The sequence below is a fragment of the Simochromis diagramma genome, unplaced genomic scaffold (assembly GCF_900408965.1).
Source record: "Simochromis diagramma unplaced genomic scaffold, fSimDia1.1 OVJJ01000361.1, whole genome shotgun sequence".
Taxonomy (NCBI): Eukaryota; Metazoa; Chordata; class Actinopteri; order Cichliformes; family Cichlidae; genus Simochromis; species Simochromis diagramma.
Window position 1 is genome coordinate 2,887,374 of NW_024386860.1, and position 15,931 is coordinate 2,903,304.

Below are 15,931 nucleotides of genomic sequence, written 5' to 3' on the forward strand. Positions count from 1 at the left end.
CTCTGACCTCTCACCCACATAATTTAAGGCAAATTCAAGCTCACTTAATCACGATAGTTACATTTTCTTTTTTTCTATGTTGTACACAAACATGATTTCTCATTAGCTCAATTACATATGATATCATGACACTTCAACTGCTTTACTTCTTTTCAGCTCTGTCACATGTGAATATACCTTTTGTCTTCATGACTCTGTGTTTATCAATTGCAACTTACTCAATATAATTCTTTTATTCAAAATCATGCATGATGGACCAGAGACTCACATTTCTCTGTCTTTTACACGCTGCCCGCTTAGTGCTCTCACTCGCATAGAGAGAGACAAGGACACACCGTAGTTGTAACAATGTACCCAGAATCTAGGCAAAAGTCAGGCATTAAAACCATTTTATTACTCAAACCACATTTTCTCATTCATCATATTGATCAGGTTTACTCTTGATTATGTTCTAGAAAGAATTAAGTAGGATTCCCTATTAGCAAAATTACATATGGATAAACTCTGTTTTAGCACTATGTATCACTTTAACCATAAAAAGACTGGATGTTAAGTCCTTTTATTCCACTTTTGATGGTGTTTCTCAATCTTTCACAAAATAAAAATACTTCAGATAGGGCAAAAACAGAGTTTATTCAATTCTAACCAGCTTGAAGGCCAATATTTATTATGATCACCTTTATTCTTTATCACACCGTGAACTTTCTTAGACCAACGTTCTCGTAATGTCTTAAGTACTCTTCAGGAAACGTTCTCCAGGCTTCTTTGAGGACATTTAAAGCTCTTCTTTGGATGTTTGCTGCTTCATCTTTGTCAAGATGAAGCAATGAGAAATGTTGAATGTTTTATTCCCTCTTTTTCCAAATCAGACACTGAAACCATTGAACCGAAAGTGTGATTCTTTTCCCACAAAGTGCCAGCAGCAGCAGCAGAAGCATTATAGAGTCACCACATAAATCAAATGTAAGAAGGAAAAAAAGAGCATAACAGGTAGTGCTTTCACTTTATTACACGATTGCCCAACACTTTAGTTTAACAATAACAAAAGTAACTTAACCGTGTAACTCCGGGAGCTGTACAATGTTATCATATACTAAAATTTAAAAACTGAAGAAATATTTTCTACCTGGGATGTTGTATCCTGTGTCGAGTTTGTAACCAGCTGTGAATCAGTGATTTCCACCCGCCGTTTGCTCTTCCTGTCATATGAAGTGAAGCTACCGAGTGCTACAGCACTTGGTTGAGTAATTTGTTTACTCTGTGTCGCACATCTCCAGCTGCTCGTATCTCCTCCTCCTGTGCCGTCACACCCTCTATGTACTCATGCAGTGTTTTTTTTGTTGTTTTTTTTTGCTTCACTTGATGAAACAAGTTTGTCGTTTCCAGCTTTAGTGGGGACAGTTTTCTTGCCTGTTTTTGCAAAACATGGAGGTTTTTGTTAACTAAAAATCGTCATCGGTAGCTCACACGTGGCTCTCGCTTTCAGGCACGTCTGGGTTCGTCTCCCGTTATAGACACCACAGAAAATAAATTAATGACATTGCTGTACCTGATGGTACTTCTGTGTTCCGAATTCCTTCAATTTTCACAAGTTCTTTGACACCACTGACTGAAATACCATTTGGTGGGGGGTTTTATGATTGAATGATTCATATGTGAATCATCTTAAAATTGTTGGGTATAAGGCATGGCTATTCAACTAAGAAGTTAGTTGGGCCAGATTTTCAAACAGAGGAGTTTATCTGGGCCAGATATTTTTTTGCCGCCAGTAAGCAGCAGATCATGATCAATTTCAAACCCACACAACTGTATTGAAAAACAAGTAATTTTTTTTATTCCTTTCCCCCCTGTAAATCTGGTGACCTCTCAAAAATGCACACCGAAAGATTCATTTATTTAAAAAAAACCATGGTAGTACAATTCCAGTTGTAAGATTATTAAACTCGCAATTAAACTGTACTTGCTGTTGTCACATCATACATTACAATGATAGTTTAATATATTTACATTACGGTGCATTGTGGGTTAAATATTGCTAGGCTACTAGGAGTGTTGCATTCACAGTCTACACTGCGCTATAGGAATTTTTAATTTTTTAAAATTAATTAATTAATTTTTTGCGTTTTCTGTGTTTCTGCCAGGACCACAGGCAGGCCCACTCGCAGGTTGCTTCTGGGCCGCATGTGGCCTGCGGGCCGCCATTTGAATAGGCTTGGTATAAGGATTACACTGAGAAAAACTGAAGAACTATTGTTCAAGGCAGCTTTTAAAAAAAACATTACAAGAAGATCTGGTTCCTTGGAAGCAAAATATAAAGAAATGAGGGGTGCCTCAAGACTTTTGCACAGTACTTAAATTAAGAGAGAACTAAACCACAGCAGATTATCTAGACTATGAAAACTGTCTGCTTTTAAAGGAATCCAGCATCAAGGACTTAGTTCTAACTTCTGATTCATACAGTGAGTGACGGGGTGGTTAGGGTTAATCTTTTCACACTCGAGTGTGTTTGCCCCTCCTGAACATCAGTGCAGTTATGCCATCACTTTCAAAGCCAACAAACAGTGCAACAAATTTCTGATGTAGATTATCAGTTTGACACTCAGTAATAATAATGGATTGGATTTATATAGCGCTTTTATAGGCACCCAAAGCGCTTTACAATTCCACTATTCATTCACTCTCGCATTCACACGCTGGTGGAGGCAGCTACAGGTGTAGCCACAGCTGCCTGGGGCAGTCCATTTGCTATATTGCGCCATCGGCCCCTCTGGCCAACACCAGTAGGAGGTAGGGTAAAGTGTCTTGCCTAAGGACACAACGACCAGGACAGAGCCCAGGGATTGAACCGGTGACCTTCCGGTTACAGATACGCTTCCCAACCCCCTGAGCCACGGCCAGGGTTATGACAAAATATGACAATCTGCTGCTCTGAATTGCTTTCATTTACTTAGCCGGGGTAGTTTTTATGCTCCAAATGTCTGCTGGCACTTGTTTGCTGCTGATTGAAGAGCTATGCATGGATCAGTGTGGGTTTAGAAGGATGCAGGATCAGTCTACTTAGGAGTGCTGGCAGTGAAAGTTGGATTCTCATTTCGTTGTAGTTTGGCCTACAGATAGCATTAAGCTTAGAGGGGAAGATAAATGTCATCCCCTTTTTTTCATTAAAAAAAAAAAGAAAACTCAGTAGAGGATGTGTAGATCAAAGCTTGTGAAATCACATCCTGTATCCTGTGTATTTGCTCTTTTTTCTGTTTGCAGAAACTGCAGAAACAATTCCTTTAGAAAGAACAAAAAAAGACTGAAGAACATGAGATACATGCAACTAAACCTGCCAATCAAGAAGGATGTGTGCCTGTCATTGTTTTGTGGCACATTGTGGCAGGGCCACTTCCTCGCTTGGTCTTTACTTGTAAAAAATAAAATAAAATAAAATTCAGATCATTTTGCATGAACACAGTTCACCTTCAAGAGGAGACACGAGTATGTCCTCCATCCACCATTTAGTTTGCCTCTCTAACACCACTAAAGAGCAATGTGATGATGACTTTTTGTATGTAGCATTTTGCTGGTTATTCTTTTGTTGCACCCTCTCTTTACATCTAGTATTTTTATTACTACTAGCAAAGAATGAGAGCCTGAGGTTTCAGAATCAGAAAACTTTACTGTCCATTTCAAAGCAGTAGAAGTTTGCCTTAACCTCCTAAGACCCAAACTCTTCCACAGCATGCATTTTTAATTTCTCTTTGATATTTGGTCATATTGGGGCCCAATGAACGTAAAAACAAAGAATTACCAGATTTTTTTTTTAAACTTATTTTTGTTTTTATGAAAAATAAGAGCCACATATGAGGATATTCGTTTGAAATTTTGATAGAACAGTAGCAGCATAATGTCCTCGTAAGTGGATATCAGGCCCTTGTAGAGCAAAATTGAGTATTTTGGTCTAAATAACCCAAAATGTGATGTCCACATATGTGGACGCCTGGTCCTAGGAGGTTAAATGTGGCTCTCAGTGTATACGAGTAAAACAGCAAAAAACCAAAAACAAATACAGCATAAACACCACATAAAAACACTGTTAAAACATTGTTTAAAACATTTTGGAGGGGTTGTCATTGCATTAATATCTCTGAGCTGAAAGCTACGCGACATATCCAGCGTTCCCTCAAAGTTTAAATTGGGTTTCTTACTGTTTTCAGGACTGAGCTGTGTCTGCCAGAGTGGGTACAAAACTGTTACCACTGATAAAGCGTCCATTTCTTGTGAGAAATGTCTCCCAAACAAACCGGTACGTATAGTCTTTCACTTTTATTTTGTTTTGTTTTTTTTTTAAATTTCATGTAAGATAGTTTGTATCTTAGGTTATGTGAGCTCTTACAGTGTTCTCTGTTTTTATTTACAGGGCGTCACAAAAGATGGGTTTGGTTGTATTCGCTGTCCAGGCGGCCTCAGTAATGACGGAAAGTGCCAGTGCCCCCCTGGTGATGTCCTGGGTGAGTCACTGGTAATAGGAATGCAGTACACAGTGGTACAGTGGTTGGTACTGTCATAGAAGAAGGTACTGGGTTTGAATCTGCCGTCCAGCTGGGGACCTTTCTGTGTGGAGTTTGTGTGTTCTTACTTTGCTTATGCAAGCTCTCTGTAGCTTCATCGCACAGCCTGAAGACATGAAATGTGAATGTGCATGGTTGTCTGTGACCCTGTGTTGGCAACCTGTGCAGAGGGAATCTCCCTCTCAAACTAATAAGCTAATAAATTGAATGAAAAACCGTAATAATTGTGCATTTGCTGCATGAAAGGTTGTTTTTGTTTTTCAGTGGAAAGAGATCTCAATGGAACCCTCTTGGAAGAGGCCAGGTGTGAAACATGCGATGAAGACAGTCCTGCTTTGTCGGTACCAAACAGGAATGGAGACAGGTATTTTGTCTGAATAAAATCTGCATATTTAAAGAGATTAATTAAGTACAGTCTCATTTCGTTCAGAGACTGTACTTTGAACGAAACAGATGATTTCACTGTTCCACTGTGGCACAGAAAGGCAGCATTAGAGTTTTTAAAATGTCCAATATTGATCCCAAAAAGATGATTCTGTTTATCTGGACGTAGCGTTCTTTTTGTATGCACAGACATTTGTTTTTACTCCTGCTAGTTCTGTCTGAGTTGTAGTAAAGTCTGCCTTGACTGCAGATCTTGCTTGTATGGTATGTGAGAAATGGAGTAATACCTAAAATTGCCTTTTAGGTGTGAGAGATGTCTGGCTGCCTACGTTAATACCTCTTGTGCATGTAAATCTCCTAACGTCCCGGTGAGTCCAGACAATCTTGACCCTTTTGACATCTTAAACATCCCACATCATTAAATTAAGAGGCTATAGGATTGCATCTGTGATTGTTTTGTGATTTATTTTTTTCTCTCTCCCCAGGGAGGAGGTTTATGTTTCCCTCCTGGTATCATCTCCACCAATCTCAATCCCACTGTCACTTATTCTCAGTTGGTGAGTCTCCTTCTCTCTGATTTCTTGGTAAATTTTTTGATGTTTTTTTTTTTTGTTCTTTTTTTCTTTGTCTTTTTTTTTTTTTTTTTTATAAACTCTGATCTGCTTTTTGCCTTGCAGAAGTTCAGTGTCCAGTCAGCCTGGTTCCTGGAAAACCTCTACTCCTCTTCCTCAGCTTGCCTTGTAAATCCAAGACCTTATGTATTTTATAAGTAATTCTTCATCTAAAATCATGGGAAGCAAGTTTAAGTCACATTCCAATATTGTCATAAACAATGTCCCTACTATGTCACTTGTCACAAGTCATTAGATTTTTTTTTTAAAGCCAACCCCTGAGGTGGCTTTTAAAATATGTGTAATGTGCTTTGTTACGAGTGCTGTGTGCCGGTATTATTCTGATGTATTTAGCAGTGCTGTGTAAACAAGTCGTGTTCCTACAGGGCTTCTCCAACCTGACGGCGTGTCAGGCTCTTGGAAACATGTGTGTGATGAACATGCACTCTTTCAGCAGTGCATCTACAGATGCCTGTGCACTCTTCAACAACATCTTCAGATTCAGGGCTGCTTTGAGCTCAACCCAAGGCATTTCTTACTGGTAATCATGTATAAATTATGCGACCTTTCTGTAAACGTGAATGAATCCTGTTGTAGTTTACCCTGAGTGAATGCTCACAACTCTTCAGGAGAGCTAATCTGCCGTGGCTTTATTACGGGGATGAACCAGGACTTGCCAGTCGCGTGCTTCAGACTGATCCTGTTCCAATTGGGTTTAGCTTCAGAGGTAAAAACAAGGTAAGTACTTGACTTTAAGCCTCTTTACATTAAAACAGAATAGTAATGAAAATAACTGTGAGAGAAAATGATAGCAGTACATAAACATCTTTTACACCTTAAATTAAGGTGTAAAATTTAAAAAGCTAAATGTTCTTTTAATTGACATTTTTGTTGTGTGTGTTTTTTGTCAGAACACAGACTTTAGACTGCTTGCTGCTGTCTACAATGTCAGAGGAGAGTTCCTCAGATGGGAGCAAGTGGGAGGACAAAATCTGCAGGTAAAACCCTTTGAATACTACTCTACAGCAGCGGTCCCCAACCCCCGGGCCTCGGACCGGTACTGGTCCGTGAGTCGTTTGGTACCGGGCCGCGAGAGTTGAGGCTCAGGTGTGAAATGTATAGTTTTCAGGGTTTTTATCGGTTTTCAGCGTTATTTTGTTATCGTTTTTATCGTTTACTTGGTTTTCCTTGGTCTTTTCGCGTGTGTTATGAATAAAAAACAATTTTTTTCGGTACCAGTACTAGTTTTATTTTGTTGTATTTATCCACGACACCTTAAAGGCCGGTCCATGAAAATATTGTCGAGCATAAACCGGTCCGTGGCGCAAAAAAGGTTGGGGACCGCTGCTCTACAGCACAGCCCCTTAGAAAATTAGACTTATTTGCAGAAGCTGTTTAAGAGCCAAATGAGTACAGTGAACTCACTGTACTCAAATGGCCTCCACAATCACCAGATATCAATCCAGTAGAGCGCTTTTGGGATGTGGTGGAACCAGAGATTCACATCATGTATTATCAGCCAATAAATTTGCAGCAACTGTGCGATGCTGTCATGTCAATATGGACCAAAATCTCTGCGGGATGATTCCAGCACCTTGTCAAATCTGTGCCATGAAGAATTAAGACTGTTTAAAGTGTCCAGTGGATGTAAATTGTAATTGTAAATTGGGACATTTTGTGAGTTTATTACTAATGAGAAAACGAAACAGTGAATATTCCCCTTTTCCCCTTTTAATGTTAGTTTTTGTTTATCTGTAAAGATGTCTAATTGTATTGCAGATTATTGTCTTGCGATGTATCGAGTGTAACAGAATCACTGTGTCATGATGTCATCCTTTACGTGAAGTATTCCGATAGTTTTGTTGACTTATTCTGTGATTCTTGCCTAACTAAAAGAGTTGGAGTTTTTCCGTGTTAAGCATGTTGTCGTCTTCCTGTCCTCGCTCTTTTAGCTTTGTCCACAGCCAAAAACCAAACGGGCAGCAGCCTTCAGCTTTGGGACAGCTTACAAAGAAAGTGTGAGTTTCTTTTATTTCACTTGACTCAGAGAAAGAATACAAACTCTCTAAAATGCTGAGTGGTAATATAAGCTGTCTGTGTGTGCGCAGTGTGTTCTCTCAGTAGCACAGCTGTTTGCCACCCACCCCGAACCATTGTTCTATGACGTCTTCCTGGACCTCGGTGGAGGAGAAAACACAAAACTTCTACCCCTGCCCACACTGATCCAGAACCAGCAATACAATGGACGATTCATCAACCAAGGTTGGATTTATATAGACTGTTGTGAAAAAGCATTTGCCCCCCACAAACACTTACATGTTTCCAATAATCAAACAAAAAATAATCAAACAAAGGAAGACAGAGTAAGTACAAAATTAAGTTTTTAAATGATGTCAGAATTTTTTTTTGTTCTCTTCTTCTGATTAAAATTTGTTTGATGACCTCAAACACGTAAGTGTGACAAATATGCAGCCAAAAAATAAGGAGGGGGGTAAATACTTTTTCACAGCTATAAGTGTGTTTTTGCTTGCATTTCTTTGACAAATGATTTTGTTTTTATACAGAGAGCATGAACAACTGGTACTTGTCTCGACGAATGTTTCTCGTCGACACCCTGAGCGGAAGAGAAAAGAGCACAAGTTCTCAGCCTAAAGTCATCCGTGTAGCCAGCAGTGTTAAAATAAGGTAGGCTCCCGCTGTGGAAATAAGGAAACTCATGTTTTTTATGAGTTCTTACTGATGGTTTCTCGTTTGGCTCTCGGCGAAGGCGGTCGCACTTTTTCCCTCCTCCTCCTTCCCCTTATCTTCCCTGCTTAGCCTCTTGTGTCCTTGTCCTGTCTTGTGTGTATTACTTTCCCTCGAACAGTCTCTCACTGTCGTTCTCTAAGACCTAAAAGAGAATTATGGATTTGATCAACTGGTCTCTGAATGCTATTGACACCCTTTTCTCAACGAGAAGTCTGGGCTCGGGAGAGCCCGAGTGCCCTGGAGGGACTTTCCCTGCCGGATACACGATGGACAGGTGGCAGAAATGGAGGCTCATGTGCCTGGCGGAACTGTCGATCGAGGACGCTGAAGATATCTACCTATTCGGAACCATGATAACAGGGTTCTTGCTGATCGGAGCTGGCTTGGCCCTGGCTTATCGGAGAATTAAGAGAGCGGAACCGGCTGTTCAACCCCCCCCAAGGCTGCCCGCTGGGATTGAAACGATGGGACGAGGCGCGACTTCTCACAACGAAAGCAGCATGGTTAAGACCTTGGAGACGCTTACAGCTGCTGTGAAGACTCAAAATAACACCATTGAGCGTATATTGGGATACATCAAGGAGAGGCCTGCTCAAAATGACATCTTTGAGCGAAAGTTGGATCACATCGCAGAACGGCTCACTGCAGTTGTGGGGTCTCAGAATCAAAAGAATGACAACACCACGGAACGGAAGTTTGATACCATCATGGGGAGGCTCGCGGTTCTCCAACGGGAGATTGAGAGACCAGTGTCGGAGTGTCCAAGGCTGGAGCCAAACAAAAACTCCCAGATAATGACTGTGTGTTGACTATTCTTCCCATTCCATGCAAGGCCACCTGGGTTGGCTGGCAGACTGTTTACTTAGCCTGATAGGGCGGAGGACACTGTCTCAGCTGAACTCTGGACACGCACACACATACACTTACACTGATAAACACGCACTCATCCCCCTCCCTTTCCAAACGCCTTTGATGCTTGTTTCCTGCGGGGGAACACGGCGGGTCTGTGTGCGGCGCTGGAATGGTAGCGCTGTGCAGGGCGGCTGCTGTGTTCGCTTCGGATTACTCCTCACCCCCCCACCCAATCCTGTGGCTTGTAATGTCTTTCACAAGTTGTGCTGTGGACATTTATGTGCTTTTTGTGCAGAGGAGTTTTTTTGTTTCCTGTTCTCATGCTGTCCTACCATGGAAGCACAGCATCAGTAGAGGTCTCTTTTTGTCCACTTGTACTTTCCCATTGTTGTGTATATTTCAGTGTTTTTTCTGTAACGCTACCGATCTCTGACTTGTATCCCCATTTAATGTCTGTGTTGTGTGTGTAAGGTCGGGGGGGTCCCATTTCACTGCAGGGCAACCTGCATGTGGCGAATAAAGCATTGATTGATTGATTGATTGATTGGTTTTGCTGGTATTGATGAGACGTGTTTGGTAGGTTTCAGTTGGTTCCACGAACCCAGGAAGGGAAGGTGTTCCCCCCTCTAATGACTGTGACCTACACAGATGTTCTCATCACGGATCTCAACACTCAAACTGTGGCTGTGAGTGGGTCGCACACTCGCACATTGTTGAGGACCTCCGACATCATTATGCTTCAGTTTAAAGCTTAATTTTGACGATTACACCTAATCCCTTGATCTCAGTTGTTAAGTTTGACTAAATTAGTTGATTTGTTTATCTCAAAGCAAGTTTTTGAGTGTTTGCACTGAATTAATTTGTGTTCTTCTAGACAACCTTTGCTGTAGAGTATGAGATGGATCAGAGTGAGGCTCGCTTAAAGACAGATGTGAGTAAAAGTTTGAAAGAAATGTTGATGAAACACAGGGGAGGAGTTCTTGTATGCAGCTGCTGTTACAGCAAAAAGCGATGCAGGATCAACTCTGATTTTTTTTTTCTTGCTTAGATTGCTCTGGGTGTGTTGGGTGGGGTGGCCGTGCTCTATTCCCTGCTGAAGACCATCAGCTGGAAGAGGAGGATTGCATCTTCCTTCATTGATCTGGAGGTCCTGTGCCTTTATCCTTTAATGTACTTCAGAACTATCTGTCGCTGTAACCACATGAAGTAATGTTGGTTTCTCCTGTCTTTCTTCAGACGATGGTGAAGTTTCTGTTGTTTTATGCTGGTGACCTGGCCAATGTTTTCTTTGCTGTCACTGTGGGAACTGGACTCTACTGGCTTATCTTTTACAAAGTATGTCTCATTCCCTTAAACAGCAGGTCTTTCTTTTATAGGATTATTTCTATTCTTGTGAGCTCTTTAATATGAATGTCAATGTCTCCTTTCTCTAGTTTTTTTTCCACTTCAGTCTTTTTGCATGGCTTTTAACAGCTTTTGTTTTCTTCTCTCCACTCTGTAGACATTAAAGGCAAGTCTTTTTCCTCCTCTACCTTTCCTTATCAGCACTGTTAATATTTAGATGTAGTGATTGCTGCTTTCTGGTACTTATTTGTGTCTGTGTCTGCTTAGGCCCAACAGTTTGTGTCAGTCCTGTTACCACTGCCGGCTCAGGAGGAGCAGTTTGTGACATACATCGGCTGCGCCTTTGCTCTAAAGGTTAGACACCAGCTGAGCAGATATAACAATGAGCAGTATCCTTGCTGAAAGCTAGATGGTAGGCTTCAATCTGGAATACTGAAAATGTGTTATTTGGTGTGATTGTATCCAAGGCTGTCCAGTTTCTCCATAAGCTGGCCCTGCAGGTTACGGTTGATATATTTCTCATCGACTGGGAGAGGCCACGAACTAAAACTAATAGATCTGTGCCAGGTATCAACATGCTTACTTTTAGCTTCATAAGTGGTAAATGACTAGTTGCTTAAAATAATTATCCACATTGACTACTGTTTCAGTGAGTGGCGAATCAAAACATGACACCTCGCCAGTCAGCATCTGGAGGACTTACTTTGTGGCCAATGAATGGAATGAGATTCAGACAATCCGCAAGATCAGTCCGACTTTTCAGATCATGACTGTGCTTTTCTTCCTTGAGGTAAATCTCCCACAATTATGGCCCTTTTGTTCATTTTGCAGCTTTTGCTACATCTCAAATTCTTGTTGCTGACATGCCATCCTGTCTTATCTAGGTGCTGGGCTTCTCAAACCTGGCCTTGAGGGACCCCTGGTCAAATTTACAGCGATCTCCCGAAGAATACACCCCCTCATACAGCCTGACACTGCGCTATGGTGTGGCAGCCACGCTGTGGCTCTGCATTGGGCTTCTGCAGGTGCACAGCCTCCATTTGCTCACTTAACTTTTCTTTCCTTCACATCCATTCTCACCTCATTCTTTCCTAAGGTATCAGTGAAATGTACCCCTTTGAACCCCTTAAAAGATGTCCTTTAAACCCTACAGGTGATTTTCTTCACTGTGTTTTATGCACACTTTGTGGAGGACAAAATCCGTCAGTTTGTAGATCTCTGCTCAGTCAGTAATGTAAGTAGCGGGCATTGCATGAAGCCATTTTTCTGTTTTTATGGCCTGGATAAACATTTTTTTTGTGTTTGTTTCCGTGCAGATTTCTGTGTTTATCTTATCATATCGCTGCTTTGGATACTACATTCATGGCCGTTCGGTTCATGGACATGCAGATACAAACATGGAGGAAATGAACAACAATTTGAGAAGAGAAGCCGTATGTACCCCAACAGGCTTTTAGTCTACCTCTCACTAGTGTTTTCAGCTGACTTACATGCTTTTTTTAAATTTATTTTTTTTAAGGAGTCACTGTGTGCTCAGAGGGGTTTACTCCCCAACACAGAAGTCCAGACCTTTCAGGTGTCTCTTACCAGCCGTCTGGGGATGCAGTATAAAAAAATACAGGAATCAATCAGCAGGGTAAGTCCTGACCACAGTCATGTCTGCACCTCAGCTATGAATGTTCTGTTTAATGGTACTGTTAGTCTGCAGACTGATCAGTACAGCTGCCTATCCCTCTAATAAGAGAGTAAAAGTGTTTAAAGCAGTTGTCTGAACGGAACTTGTTAAACATATGTACTCTACCAGTAATGACAGACAGCCATGGAAAAGCTGCTCTGATGTTTACATTTATTTGGCTTCTTTTCTTTGCATCACAAATATCACTGCACAGTCTTGTAGTAGAAATTGGTATTACACAAATCATATAAAATGTGGTTCCCGGGGTTTAAAAGTGAAGCCAACACAGAAGTACTTTAAGCTTGCATTCTTTTGTAAGGCCACCAGGGGGTGACAGATGTGGTTGTAAAAAGTTTATGTAAAATAGACCCTCTGTTCAAATCTTCCTAAACACTTTCCTGTTCACTGTTAAGGTCTCAGTCACTGACTTCAGGTCATACTGACTAAAACATTCAGTCTGTTTTGTATCTTTGAGTCATTCTAAGTTTCAGGAAGGGTGTTTTAGCATTGACGGTGAGCTGGAAATGACAAGTCGTTAACCAATGAGCATCAGATTTAATGGTCAGACCCATCCCCACTCGCCACATCTGGTTTCAAAACACCAAGATGGCAACAGGACTCCCCAAACAAGTGGGCGACATCATGGTAGCTACACCCATGTTTTATACTGTCTGTGGTGTTGCACTAAACTATCACACGGACTAATTTTAGCTTCAGGTCTTGTCTTTGCAGTACAACTCATAAACATTTTGGATATGAAAATGTTTATGAGTGGGACGATCGTGGCTCAAGAGTTAGGAGTTCGCCTTGTAATCGGAAGGTTGCCGGTTCGAGCCCTGGCTCAGACAGTCTCGGTCGTTGTGTCCTTAGGCAAGACACTTCACCTGTTGCCTACTGGTGGTGGTCAGAGGGCCCGGTGGCGCCAGTGTCCGGCAGCCTCGCCTCTGTCAGTGCGCCCCAGGGTGGCTGTGGCTACAACGTAGCTTGCCATCACCAGTGTGTGAATGTGTGTGTGAATGGGTGGATGACTGGATATGTAAAGCGCTTTGAGGTCCTTAGGGACTATTAAAAGCGCTATATAAATACAGGCCATTTACCATATGAAGTCAAAGCAGTGGTTTTCTTGGGGGGGGGGTTCTCAGAGCTTTTATCAGTTTGGTAACTTTTATTCATAAGTGCCTTTAAAGGAGTTGATTGTGTCTTGTCCTCCAGAGGAACCAGCCATCACGACTAACAGACGCATCCACGCTCAGCTCGCTCGAGCCGCACTTCAAAGCTTACCAGGCCATGAACCACTTCCTGGGATGTGTTATTGACCATGTTAGTACAAACACTCAAGAATAAACTCACTCAGCAAACTAAAAGCAGCAGAGTTTGATCTGACCTGATTCTAGTAAAACAGTTTGCTTATTTCTGTCTTATGTCGTATCATTTGAAAAGGCCCACTCTGACATGGACTACATAGTGAAGGACAAGCTGATGTTTGAGAGTGTCATAGGGATGGAGTTTCTTGAACCCACTGAGAAGAGCATCTTTTACAATGGTGATGGTCTGGGCCAGAGTACATTTCAGTTTGTTTGTCTCCACCTACGTGTGTGTACATGATGTCTGTTTGCACTTCTCGTGGCAGATGAGGCGCACACTTTTAGTAACATGCTGTATTATGGAAACGAGGCCACACTGCTGATCTTTGACACCTTGTTCTTCTGTGTCGTCGACCTTGGATCCCAGAGCTTTGTGCTTGCAGCTGTGCTTACATACGTGCAGCAAGTGGTCAGTATTCGTTGTCCGTACTGCATGTTCTCAGCACCGCCTAAAAAGTACTCGCAGTAATCAACCTTCTCGTTCTTTACAGATATTTCGCTTTTTGCGTAACAGTTTGGGAAGGAGGAACCTCGCCAACAAGACTCTGGTGGATGAGAGGTTCCTAATTTAAAATTCGTTGCTAGATAGTTGATATCATCTTTGTTAATTACCTGCATTTCTTTCACAGATGTTTACTGTTTACAGATTCTGTCCTTTTTGCACTTATTTTAATAAGTGGTTCTGTAATAAGTGTTTTTTACTGCTGATTTTGATGTAAATATTCAAATTTTTTGACATATTTTTGATGTTTTTGTATTGATTAAATGTTTTTTATGATATGATAATCATCCTGTTCTGACATTTTTTTTAATTAAATTTTATTATATTTTTTAGGTAAAGAATAGTAGCGTATCCAGTAGCTCTATAAACAAAGGATGATGTACATGCTCATATTCTTATGAACCCAATATTATTTATAACACAATATATTTAACATCTCTGGGTATGTTGGTGGATTCTTGTTGACAGTAAGCAACGCTATTACATGTCACCACTGGATTTTAGATGAATCAAACATGCTCATAGATTTAAAAAAATCAGTCTCCTTATTTTATTCCATAAGAAATATGTGTTTGGGGGGGGGGGGTTTCTTTTGCTTATATATATGTAAATCCAAACAGAATTTTAATTGTATAAAGGAAGGTTCCTGACTGAAGCTAGAAAAACACTGGCCAGCATGAAAAAGTTATAATCTTTTATTTTTATTTCTCTCTGTCTTGGTTTTCTTTCTTGACTGTGTGCCTTTTAATGCAGATGCTTTACTGAAATACCTCTGGCTCTGTTACCTCAGGCATACTGGGGAATGTTCTCATTACTTTTTGCTGTTGCATATTCCAAATCCGGCACACTACCAGTGCACTGTTCATGCTACCATAGTATGGTATTGCATTAGTACACATGGTGTTACATCTGTGAAGACACCATCAATGATGAACGGTGTAACTCCTACAAAGAGGTTTGGTGCATTGAAAAAAAAATTTGGGAAATATTTCAGCAAGGTAATGCTTAACTGCACTGCATGATTTACAGTATGGTGGTTCCATAGATTAACTGACTAACCTGGCCTGCCTGGATTCCAGACTTGTGAAGACATTAGAACACCTCCAAGCTGCTGAACTCAAGAAAAAATATTAATAATTTTCTTTCAATAGTACAGAAACTGGGCTCATTAATACACAAAGTGTTCTTAAAAGAAGAAGCATTGCAGTGCGGTGCTAAATAGACCGAATCCTATTTTTTTTAAAACGTCTTGCTGACATCAAATTTAAATCCATCCATAGCCCAACCAAGGTAGCCCATCTGCTTCAAGTTTCAACATACCATAGATTATCATCTGTATACCTGCATAACGTGTGGTTATTTGAGTTACTGTTGTCTTCCTATCAGCTCAAACCGGACTGCCCAGTCTCCTGTGACATCAACAAGGCATTTTCACCTAGTGAACTGGATGTTTTCTGTTTTTCGGACCACTCTCTGTGAAACCCGGAGAAGTGTGGCACCAACCATTCTACTTTCAAAGTCACTTAAATCACTGTTCATCCCCACTCTGATGCTCCATTTGAACTTCAGCAGTTCGTTTTGATCATGTCTACATGCCTAGATGCATTGAGTTGCTGCCACTTGATTGCCTGAGTGGATATTTAGAAGGATAAGAGGAACAGATGTACTTAACAAATCTTTTTTTTTTTCTGGTTTATTTTAAGACTATTTTATTCTTCAAATGACAAATTGTAAATTCAGAAACAAAATAAAAAATTATAAATGTACAGATTATAAAATTGTTTATTAAATTTTAAAATTTACATATACTAAAAACTAAAAAGCGGATCGCTTTTCTTGGGTCACAGCAGTTCTGATCCTATCTAGAAGCGGGGCTTTAAAAAGCACATCCTGACTTT

General features: G+C 40.8%; 2 protein-coding genes across 4 annotated transcripts in view; one reads left to right on the forward strand and one right to left on the reverse strand.

Moving 5' to 3' along the window:
• tex10 (testis expressed 10) overlaps positions 1-1,185 on the reverse strand; it is a 32,083-nt gene extending 30,898 nt beyond the window's left edge. Inside the window, exon 1 of the mRNA XM_040029640.1 lies at positions 1,127-1,185. The gene's annotated coding sequence lies outside the window, so the exon portion shown is untranslated. The remainder of the gene's footprint in view (positions 1-1,126) is intronic.
• Positions 1-14,317, forward strand: part of tmem67 (transmembrane protein 67) — a 15,843-nt gene extending 1,526 nt beyond the window's left edge. The window contains exons 2-29 of one of the 3 annotated variants that reach the window (XM_040029634.1): positions 4,200-4,288; positions 4,403-4,493; positions 4,818-4,917; positions 5,242-5,305; positions 5,423-5,494; positions 5,615-5,677; positions 5,935-6,089; positions 6,178-6,286; positions 6,460-6,546; positions 7,501-7,566; positions 7,657-7,810; positions 8,113-8,233; positions 9,729-9,834; positions 10,023-10,079; positions 10,197-10,295; positions 10,385-10,483; positions 10,650-10,658; positions 10,760-10,846; positions 10,960-11,059; positions 11,143-11,282; positions 11,377-11,517; positions 11,646-11,726; positions 11,809-11,925; positions 12,012-12,128; positions 13,380-13,487; positions 13,608-13,710; positions 13,798-13,940; positions 14,023-14,317. In XM_040029634.1, the coding sequence (XP_039885568.1) occupies positions 4,200-4,288; positions 4,403-4,493; positions 4,818-4,917; positions 5,242-5,305; positions 5,423-5,494; positions 5,615-5,677; positions 5,935-6,089; positions 6,178-6,286; positions 6,460-6,546; positions 7,501-7,566; positions 7,657-7,810; positions 8,113-8,233; positions 9,729-9,834; positions 10,023-10,079; positions 10,197-10,295; positions 10,385-10,483; positions 10,650-10,658; positions 10,760-10,846; positions 10,960-11,059; positions 11,143-11,282; positions 11,377-11,517; positions 11,646-11,726; positions 11,809-11,925; positions 12,012-12,128; positions 13,380-13,487; positions 13,608-13,710; positions 13,798-13,940; positions 14,023-14,103 (2,759 nt within the window). In that variant the 3' untranslated portion in view covers positions 14,104-14,317. The remainder of the gene's footprint in view (positions 1-4,199; positions 4,289-4,402; positions 4,494-4,817; positions 4,918-5,241; positions 5,306-5,422; positions 5,495-5,614; positions 5,678-5,934; positions 6,090-6,177; positions 6,287-6,459; positions 6,547-7,500; positions 7,567-7,656; positions 7,811-8,112; positions 8,234-9,728; positions 9,835-10,022; positions 10,080-10,196; positions 10,296-10,384; positions 10,484-10,649; positions 10,659-10,759; positions 10,847-10,959; positions 11,060-11,142; positions 11,283-11,376; positions 11,518-11,645; positions 11,727-11,808; positions 11,926-12,011; positions 12,129-13,379; positions 13,488-13,607; positions 13,711-13,797; positions 13,941-14,022) is intronic. The other 2 variants (XM_040029635.1, XM_040029636.1) reach the window with 2 other exon arrangements.
• Positions 14,318-15,931: the final 1,614 nt, after the last annotated feature.